This window comes from Aythya marila (assembly GCF_965140915.1).
Source record: "Aythya marila genome assembly, chromosome: Z".
Lineage (NCBI taxonomy): Eukaryota > Metazoa > Chordata > Aves > Anseriformes > Anatidae > Aythya > Aythya marila.
The window spans coordinates 12,438,252-12,449,172 of NC_139080.1; the positions used below are offsets into that span (position 1 = coordinate 12,438,252).

Genomic DNA, 10,921 nt, shown 5'->3' on the forward strand with positions numbered 1-10,921 from the left:
CTTACAATTCACTGATATACTCTCTAATAAAGATATTTGCATGGAATATGAGATAAAGAGAAGAGTCTGCAGGAGTCTGTTCATCACTGACATTGGTAAGATATTGAACATTTTGTAGATTATAAAGGTATAGACATTAACAGGTGTGTGTGTGTGAATTGTCCAGGTGGCAGCACCTGAAGGTCAATCTGGATAACATAGAGGAGGTATAAAATGGTGTCGTAGGATAGGATGGAGCCTGGGTTTAGGTGTTGGTAGAGTGTGATGCTTCGAAGATAAAGATGACTAACTCCCATTAAAAATGTGCAGCTTAATACTGGCTTATCATAACACTGTTTGCCCAGACCTGGACCTAGAATGAATCACACAGGTGGTAAAAGCAGCTGTACCTGGGCTTGGATGAACTGTCAAGCAGGGATATTTTGTCCATTTCTTACTAGGGCTTGCTCAGTTTCAGGGCTGACCGGCTGAACTCTAGCCGAACCTTGTAGCACACCAGAATCCCACACAGGGACTGTGGGGTTGCAAGATCTCACTTTTTCACACCTTGCTTCTTGCTGGAGTCCATGGTCTGAACAAAGTGTTCAGGCATCCTGCGGGGCAGAAAGGACACCAAGAGTCCATCAATGGGCTCATCAAAACCATGCTAGGAACCTGCCTACGTTAAGAAATAGGGAGCTCCAGGAAAGAAGGGTTACTTAGGACTTATTCCTCTTGGAAGCTGGTCTCTTTCCAGGGCTGCAGAGAAGCCCTTGTAGGGCAGCCCTGTTTTCTGCTCTGGTGCTGGATTGCTTTGCCTTCCTTTGGCAATAGTCACAGCAATATCCTGCTCTTATAAAGCACTTCTGCCTCAGTCCAATTGTTTTGTAACAATCTGACACCACCTCTGTCTTGTGGGACAGCATGGCCCATCTCTGGTGGTGTCTCCTTCAAAACTGTTGGTGCTGCATGGAAGGATTAAATATTTGGAGAATACGGAAGCAACGGGCATAATATGTGACTATATGCATTTTTGTGAGAAAAGAGACACATGGGCTCTCTGTTCTTGCAAGATCTGATGATAATGCAGGAAGCCTCATTGGTACAAACGTGGGTCCCTGTGATCCTCAGGCATGTCCAGCCTCAGGCAGGGCTTACAGGGCCACATAGGGATATGGCTTAGTGGGGACTGTTAGCGTTAGGTCAGAGGTTGGACTCGATGATCTTGAGGTCTCTTCCAACCTAGAAATTCTGTGATTCTGTGATTCTGTGATTTTGGACTTGTACTTGCAAGGGTGGTCATTTTGCCTTGTCTCCTTCTACAGACCAAGTCAGGTGTGGGTTCACGGCAAAGGCCTGGAGCTGCAGCCCCCTCTGCTGCATCTAACACTACCATGCTTCCTCTCTTCCTCTGTCCCACCACCCTGTTGGCCACCAGATTGCTTCCAGTGCTTTAATCCCAAATAGTGATCACTTTTGGCATGGGGTTGCCAGCTCAGAGTACTGGGAAGGACTGAATTTCAAGTATTCGAGCATTACTAGGGAAGGGTTGGGCATGCTCTGGAACTACTTTCCAAGACTAAATGTCACAGTCTGAGGAAATGCTGGCCACAGTTCCGCTTCAGCTGGTCAACACCAAGCCCATCTTGGGACCAAGGTATAATGATGAGCTAGCCTCAGCGTAAAACTCACCCAGCTCAGGCCAGCCCCTACTCAAGATAGGTCACCCTGCAGGGACTTAAACTTGACATGGACTCTACTTTTATTTTATTTCTGAAGACCATTTTGTTTTGTAGTTACATTATTCTGCATCTGTTGTATCCTGGTTTGTTGCCATTTGCAGTTAAGCCTGAGGTACCATTCAATATCAACATCACATACCAAAAGGAGGCAAATGAGTATCTTATTCACTATAGTACACCGCATTCATGGAAGAAATACTTAAAAGACAAGTTAATACACCAAATTGCCTATCGGCAGGGAGAAGGTCCTTGGAAGGTAAGTATATGTTGGTGAGCTTACTCTAATTTCTGAAATTAAATGCTATCAGAACTACCAGTATTGTGCAAAAACCATGAGGTCTGCATTTCTTTAGTTTTCCAACTGACAAGTAGGAAAGGAGCAATATCTGTCTTTTGGAAATTTCCGTAGTGAAAACAACCCCTGACCAACAGCTCCCTTGTCTGTTAGGTGCTTCTCTGGGCTATCAAAGTTTCATTCATTTGTCCTTGGGCTTTGCCATGGAAACACAAGACATAACATCATAAAGAAAAAGAAACATCTTCAGTGCAATAATAACAGTGTTTGCCTTGGTGATTTTGCTCTTATTTTGTATGCCTATTAGTCAGTAATTGCATCTTTTTGCATGTCTAGACAATAGAATCGCCATACCTTCAGGTAAAGTTACTGGGGAAGAACCTTGAAACAGATGCCTCTTACGAGGTGAAAGTACGCTCGCAGCCCAACGGAGATTATTTTAAGGGCACGTGGAGTGAATGGAGCGTCTCCAAGAGCTTCAGAACTGCAGGAGACCACTCTGAGGAGAAATGTAAGGGCAAAAAGCACTTCGGTTCACGGGACCCTAAGGGACCCTTGGGCTGGTGACACCCCAGCTGCCTGGTTTGCCCTGGCAGCAGCCGTGATGAGAGCATGGGGAGGGGAGAACCAGCAGCCACAGCAGGGCCAGCTCTGCTAGGCACCTGGTCACACAATGGAAGTCACCTCAGTGCTGCTGTAAGGATGTGGTGAGCAGCAGCTGCCCGGGGCTGGGGGTGACAACAAACCTCTGGAAACCAGCCTGGAGCTCAGCGAAGGGCTGGAGCCCTGACCACCCAAACTTTCACACACTTAGGGATGTGGGAGAGACCCACCACTGCACCAGGCCAGTGCTAGGAAGGTGCAGTGCTGGGCTCTTGTCTCTGACAGTCTAAGGTGGTTATTGTGGCTAGCAGTGAGGCATTTATGGGCACTGACAGATGTCCTGTGTTTGCCTTTAGATAACAGCATGTTCGTGATTATGCTCTCCATCCCTGGATTCATTCTGTTAGTTGTCATGATTGTCCTGATCCTAAGTTTTTGGGAAAGCAGGTAATCTAGGTCTCTTCATATGAGAAAGATTGTTGCAAGCCAGTCCTCTTCTGACAGCCTTCCCTGTTGTACCTATGATCTATTCTCTTTCTATCTCTGGGCTTCTGTATCAAGTCAAAGGCAGACAAAGATATGTTTTGCAATATAGGCAGAACATACCTCTGCTGCTTCAATCAGACTTTAGTCTTGGGCTCAAAATGCTGGGACCCTTGGGAATCTGAAGCCACCACGAAACACTTACATAGTCAGTGTCTCACTGGGGGCACATTTGACTCAAGAGCTTCATGCAAGACTCAGAAAAGAAAGCAAGCTGTGGGTTTTAGTAAAGTCCCAAGAGGTTTGGAAACTGTATAGAGAGGAGATTGCCTCTTTTCCTTTCACAGTCTGAGTCAGCAGGGTGCTGCTTTCAGAAGTGCTGGGGCAGTGCTCTCTGCATAAAGGGCGTGATGGCATCAGCTACAACCCCAGCTGGGTCCTCATCCAGCTGTGTGGCAAAATCAAGCTCTACAGCCACCTCCAAAGCAGTCAAGGCAGAGGTGAGATCAGAGCTACACTACCTACACAGGCAGTCCTTAGTCTCTGTGAGTTTTTTTTGTGTATCAGCTACAAGCAGTAGATAGGTGCATGTAATTTTTTTTTCCAGTATGTAGTGATATATATTTATATGAAATAGATAGCTAGTAGAAAATATTAAGACAATAAACAAGTACAAAAATAATCTGGAGTGATCAGAATATGAAGTGAAAAATTCCCAAGTTCAGCCATAGGAGATGAGTCCCCTGAAAGGCAGGATGCCCAGGGCTGGTTGGTGGCATCCAGGGCAGCTCCTGTCCATGGCATCCAGCTTCACTAATGCCCAGAGGGATGCCTGCATGCCAGCAGCTTTTCGGGACAATACTTGGGATGTCATAACTCCTGATTTACACATGGAGATTGTCTGGGAATGTGGTTAGGTGACCTCAGTGAAACTGTGTCAGGAACATTTTCAGTAATTAAACATTTTAGCCACCTGAATTGTCTACCAGGGACTGGTCCCTGGTGCTGCTTAATTTGCAAGTATAGCTGTATCTTGAGATTTCTAGCTCTCGTTTTTTACTACTGTTGAGCACCTGCACCTCTCTAGCTTTTCTAGAAGTTCTGCATATGTAAAACTGATGAAAAAACAGTTTTTTTAATATGGTGAGTCCTTCTGAATCTGGAGTTTTCCCTTGTAAAAATAGGGGTTTTATGCTTATATATACATATATATATACACACACATATACATACATATATACATATATAAACCAATATATATATATATAATATTATCATACTGCTGATAATTCTATAATATCAGCTATATTTATATCACTGCAAAGTTGAATGTCAGTCAGGCTGTATTCTGTAGATGCATCATGGCTGAGGGTTTTCACAGCAGCACAGCACGAGAACTTTGCTAATTCAGGCAGTAAAAGGAAACCTGTAGTCAAGGTTATAATACAGATACCTGAAGCAGAGAAATTTGGCCAAGGAGTAGGAAAAGATACATTTCTTTGACTAATATAAACATGCAGAGGCAAATATCTGCAAATTTGCACTTCAATCACAGCCTCTTTTTTCACTTGCAGAAGATGGTTTCACCATGCAAAACCCAGTTAACACAGCTAGATGTAAATGAGATCTTTGCCAGCACAATTTGCTGCTTTCCCAGTACTTGGTGAAGTGTTTTACTTTAACTACAACAATTTGTGCACTCAGAACAATGACTATTGGGTGACCTTTATAGCTCCTCTTCTTCTCCTGTCTTTGTTTTATTCTGGAACTTCTCTGTCATAATTCTGGGTAATGCAAGTCACATCTAAGGCTGGGTGAGAATTAGTACAAATGATGCAACATGAACCTCTGTTATCTCAGCATGTCTCATTTTTGCTACTGTTGAACTACTTGTCTACTGTTGCTGTTTCAGGATCAAGCCTGCTATGTGGCCAAACCTTCCTGATCATAAAAAAACTCTGGAGCAACTGTGCAGGAAACCAAAAAATGTATGTATTTCCACTGCCTTTTTCACCTGAGTATAGACTATTGGGAACAAAACTAACTCTCATTACAGAAGGCACATGCATTTGCTACACGAACTGGTCCATCTTTCAGAAATGACTTCTACATTCTGTGCAAGAGAGCTAATATTTGTACAGGCAAATAATAGCAAAGGGTATGGATATAGCAGACAATTCAACTGGTGCCTGAGCTTTGGCTTGTGGAAAGTAACTATAGAGGGACAGAGAACCTAATATATGAAGAAAGATTGAAGCAATTGGATTGTTTTGTGGAAAAGAGAAATCTCAAGGTGACAGTGCTAATCACAGCCTTCTAGTATCTAAAGGGTAGGCAGAGGGAAGGTGAGATATTCTCTTCATAAGGCTGCATGGCAACAAGAAAAAAGGCAAAAGGCAGGTGCCGTTTTGGGGGAAATTTCCTCTAGATGTATGAACACAATCCTTCTCTGTGAGACCTGTTAAACATTGTGTAGGTCACCTGGAGCATACCGGTTGCTGGAAATGTTCAAGTCTTGGCTACACAGAGCCCTGGATAACCCAGTTTAAGGTCATGTTTCTGGCAAAAGGCTGGACCAGGTGGACTCCAGAAATCATTTCCAAGTGGGACATTGCAGTGCTTCTGTGAAACTGTGATCACAGAGCAGGATGGGAACCCTTTGCAAACATTCCCAGTGATACTCACGTCCCCTTACACAGCCAACAGAATTGCTCATAGGCCAGACAGCACATGAAACACTCTTTGCCAGATAAAAGTCTGATGGGTAAATGCCACAAACTTTGAGGGGTAGGATTAACCAGTTGCCTTAAAACTACATCTACTATATTTTTTCACTAAGGAAACTCAGCACAATTGTCTTGCCAACAATCCATCTGGTGGATGATTAGCAAGTTCTTAATTTTCAGAGGTCAAAGATATCTCTGCCTTCCCCTGTGTTCTCTAGTGCAGGGATTCCTAATGTGTTTCAAGAAGTCAAGATAAAATTTTATTTCTTTCACTGCTAAATTAGGAACATAGAACTGAAAGGAACTGCCTGTGCCAGCACGCTTGTTCCTATTAAATGGCAGGTGTGCAGTAGATATGTGGTTCCAAAAAGTCTCTAAAAAAATATTCAGTGGTGCTGCCTGCAGGAGACCACATAATAGATTTAGATTAATATGCAAAAAGATGTTGAGCTTTGAAATAGCTAATTCTCTACTAACCTGTTTAGCCTGTTCAGGGTTACTTGCAGAGTTAAAGGAATAATAAATACCTTTCTAAAATCATACGAACTATCAAAGGATCTTTTCTGTCAACTGTTGGCCACTGTTAACTGACTGTGCTGTTCCCTTTGCCATGCAGAATTTTGATATAAGCTTTAACCCAGAGAGTTTCGGTTACGTTTTTATCCATAAAGTGGACGGCATTCGAGCGAAAGCTGAACAGGAAAGTTTTCTGCAGCCACCAACTGCTCCAGAGACAAATGTTCCAGCAAAGGTTAGGAGTGCATCAGACCTGAAGAGGAGCCCTGCAAGGACAGACAAAAGCAACCTAAACCTGTCCATGAGTTACGGAGGAATCTGTTCATCAGAAGCCCTGCATGGTCTCCTGGGAAGCAACCAGTCTGCAGACACTGAAGGCATCTGTGGATCCAGCATGTATGAGGTGTGTCACAGCAGCGGGGTGCCCCTGTGTGAACAGGATAGTGACTTTCCCTCTGCTCCTCCCCTGGATCCCTCAGGCCAACTTGGACCAGAGCCCCTGGAAGGTGACATGGTATCCCAGATGCCACCTAGCAGTGAACTGAGGTCACTGAACAATGAAGAAGCCTATGTTACCATGTCTAGCTTTTACAAAAATCAGTAGACCTTACAGACATGACAGAATGCTGTTTTTTCACCAACACAAGTGGGATAATGAAGCGGTCTATTTTGTTTTCCTGTGTCCTGCAGCAGCGAGCTCCCACCTCCACCATGCATCCTGATCACAGTGCAAAGCTGTACCTACAAGGAAGTGGGTTCTTCAGCCTTTTAGTGCTGAGTATCCTAACCTCCACTCTCAGCCTGCTGGCAGCAGTCTCCACTGCAACAGAAATGAAATTTAATTTAACCTGACTTTAATCTTCAGATCTGATTAATCCAGAGCAATGACGCTGCACTCCTAGACAAGGATGACAGCATCTCTCATAAAAGTGAATGCTTCTGATAAGCTCTTATTAATGCCTAAGGAAGAAATATGGTAACAAATTCAAGTTAAATAGCATCTGATATCTTTCACGCCAGCATAGATCAAGAATAACTCGTCTGCAGTCAGTGGAAGTCCACAAGTTTGCAAAATGCCAGTAAATGAGAATTGTTTCTAAGCATTAATCACCTGGGGATTCAGGAGCTTGGCCACTGCAAAGGAGGTTTCCTTCGAGCCCCCAGGAAAAAAAGGCACATGGAATCACTTTAAGAAGATGTTTTCTCAGACTGAATTTTTTCAGATAGATGAAAACAACACAAAACCCAGCACGCAGCTCGTTTGACTACCCTGGAGCCAAATTCAGGGTCCATGGGAACTTCCGCTAGTAGTTTATATTAAATATCTTCAGTTATTTCATGTATTATCAATTTTTTTTAGACGACACAAAACAGAATCAATGAAAAGCAAACTCCTAGCTCTTCCTATAACTGAATCAGGGCTGTAAAACACATGTTGCTGTCTTTCTCTGCAGCTCTTACACAAGCATTAGTACAGCATGCAAATACTTTCCAGGACAGATGGACTGATCGGGTAATGTTTGCTTACTAGCATTAACCCCAGTGACTGTGGCTGCATGAGAATGCTTTGAAGTTGGCCAGGAACTTTTCTCATGCAGCTTCTGGCCTAGGAATATGGATGGAGCATCATGGATCTTGCCGCTCATCTCAAGATCCATATTTTAAAAGTAGTAGCTTGTAACTTGCCTGGAGGTGATGTAGAAAAAACCTTTAACATTATGACTAAGGAAGGCATCCTGTCCCTTCCCATTAATCCTTCTCTGGACTCTGTGCCCATTTGTAAGGGGCTCCCCACAGGCTGCCACTCTGGGAGAGCTGAGCCACTTCACTGTCCCTGTGGGACGCTGCACACTGCGGAGCACACGCTTGGAGACAAAGCTGCTACAGCCACATGGTTGCATGACAGCCAAGCAGTGTGGCCATGGGAAATCCAAGATGCTTTGCTGTGCTCTGGGGTTGGGGTTCACCACACTGTGAAGTATCAGTTCCTCTAGCTGCTTGAAATCCTCCTTGTTCATGTTCATGTTACCAGAGTCCAAGGGTAAAAGAGTCCTCCCTCATCCTCAGAGCTGCTTGAACATTTTCTGACTGCTAATAACCACGGAGAAGTTGTTATATTTGATGTAGTCTGCTGGAGAAAAACAGCGCTCCCAAGACAGCTCTCCACCAGCCCCAGCTCCACCTGACATCTGGGGACCCTTCAGACAGGGATAGCTTTATGGTCTCTGCATGCAAAGTGGCAGAGAGTTTGGCTCATGATACTCCAGTGACATTTTACAGAATTGTTTTTATTACTGTTTCTCACCAAACGACAGGCTGATTAATGCAGTAGAAAAAGATGAAAGCCCTGGACATTCATTTCCTTTATGATATTCGTATTTCATTTTTTTAAAAATAGCTGCTGGTAATGCTCATGCTGTGCAGACATGCACAGCATGACTGTAGATGTGGAGAGAGTGTACTGGGAAGACAGCCTCTTCCAGTAACGCAGTGACAAAGAGGGGATAGAGGAAGAAGCAAAAGTGCATCAGAAGAATCCTGTACAGTATGTGCTATGCTTGTTCTGAGCTCATACATACATTTTTAATGAATACAAGTGCCACCACCAATGTCTATTTGCACTATTTGAACAGTAAGGTACCGACATCTAATAGTCTTTCTGCTTGTCCAGAAGACTATACAGAATACATACAGAATACAAAATATAAACAATTTTTCTGTATTTCTTTAATACGGAAAAAGAACCAGCAATCTCGTGTTTATTTAGTGTAAGCACACCAAAATAGTTACATTTTTCCTATGTAGTCCTCATATTTTTGCATAGCTGCTATGTTTAAACAATCTTATTCTCTGTGCCTAATGGTTTTATTTAATTAGGTAACTTGTAACCTCGGTTTTATAATGTATTTACTGTATTAAAAGGACATGGCTATTTGTGTGACCTATTTGTGTTGATCTTCTGTCTTCTTATGCATATCTATCAGAAGAGGGTTTACTCTGCCAACACTGAAATTAGGACAATTTCATGGGCGCTACCTAGCTTCAGGCAGGATAAATCTAAAATAATTCCAGACAGCTCAGCGGTGTGAAAGCATGGAAGTGGTGCCTTGTGGCTGCAGCCCACCTCCTGCCAATGGCTCACAGCTGCTCAGGGGGGCAGAAACATTGACCAAGACCCTTTGTGCAGCCGTGAGTCCACACCAACAGCACCAGCAAAAGCAAAAAGCCCTCAGGCTTGCGAAAGCACAGGTATGCAAACATTAATGCAAATTCTCATGCAGGTTACAAGTATTTCCTCAGAGATGGTGCTTTGGTAACACACTAGTGAATGATGGCAAGTATGAAGCCTTTGGTTCAATACGTTCATTCCACTGTAGCTTTTCTTCATGAAGACTATAAGCTAACTCATGCCAAATACAGGCATTACTTTTTTCTAGTTGTGTACAGGATGAAGTCTATCCAGAAAGGTGTATTTTCAGGAGAGCAGCAATGAGCACAGCCAACTTGAGGAGGGTCAGCAGTAAGGTTTCAAAGGTCCCTGGCTCTGAGATACAGCCGTGAAACCCATTCATTGAGCCACATCCAACTGCTACCAAGTCAGTGCCAGCGACCTGGTCAATGCAGTGATGTCTGAGCAAGTCCCTTCAGGCTGAGCTTTTGCAAGCACTAAGCCCCTGCGAGACAGCGCTGCTCAGGGATTAGCGCTCTCTAAGCATGCAGAGACTAGCAGTGCTCCTTCAGCTTTGACCATCTGGCCTGAACAGTGGGAGGTGAATCTCTTGTGGATAGTCAGTCCCTGACTATTTTGTAGGCATTGGGTAATGGTATTTCATCAGCCCACTTGCCCTGCTCTGCACGTAGCTGTCTGATGTTGGGGTGCTGGGCACTGTCAGGCTCCCACTGCTGTCCTTTCCCTCATCTCTCCACAGTCCTTTTCCATAATGCAAGCATCTCCTAATGCCACACATACTATCACCCCTGAAATAAACTAAGTCTTTTGTCAGGTCTAATACAGTCGCAGACTAATTTTAATGATGCCGAAAAATGTTAATTATCTCCCAGGACGGTAATTGTCCCCTGCTGGGTTTATTAGTTTGTTTACCAGATATCCTCCTCTTGTGCATGTTCATTAAAAATATCGATAAAGCACATAAAAATGCTGCTTGTAGGGTGCTAAGCATGGGGACCATTTCTGTCAGGGTGAAGGAAAGATTAAATGCAAGTGATGCACTGTGAAGTTGGGCCATGAGATAAACAACGAGGCAAAGATGCCTTCACCTTGCAGCAGGAAAGGACGAATCTCCTCCAGGTAGGCCCTGATGCTCTGAGAGGGCTCCTTGCCCACATCGAGCTGGGGACGAGGATCTCCTGACCCGCGAGGGGAGCCCATGCCCTCTCCTGTTGTGATCCACACGTTTGGGATCTGCTCTGCACTCCTGAGATGATGCCCCATGCCACAGGGTGGCCAGCCACCCACGCAGGGATGCATGGCTGAACAAAGGGCAGACGGAGACAGCAGAAGCCAACCGTGAAACCACCCCAGTAGGAAGGGGCAGGAGGTTGCTGGGGTCTATGTC

The 10,921-nt window shown here is 44.2% G+C and overlaps 1 protein-coding gene across 1 annotated transcript in view; it reads left to right on the plus strand.

Annotated features, from left to right (window-relative positions):
* The window catches only part of IL7R (interleukin 7 receptor), a 17,280-nt gene extending 8,006 nt beyond the window's left edge, over positions 1–9,274 (plus strand). The window contains exons 3-8 of the mRNA XM_082782734.1: positions 1–95; positions 1,823–1,977; positions 2,353–2,527; positions 2,976–3,066; positions 5,015–5,090; positions 6,445–9,274. The exon at positions 1–95 is cut by the window's left edge and continues 60 nt beyond it. Of these exons, the coding sequence (XP_082638860.1) occupies positions 1–95; positions 1,823–1,977; positions 2,353–2,527; positions 2,976–3,066; positions 5,015–5,090; positions 6,445–6,948 (1,096 nt within the window). The 3' untranslated portion in view covers positions 6,949–9,274. The remainder of the gene's footprint in view (positions 96–1,822; positions 1,978–2,352; positions 2,528–2,975; positions 3,067–5,014; positions 5,091–6,444) is intronic.
* The last annotated feature ends 1,647 nt before the right edge of the window (positions 9,275–10,921 follow it).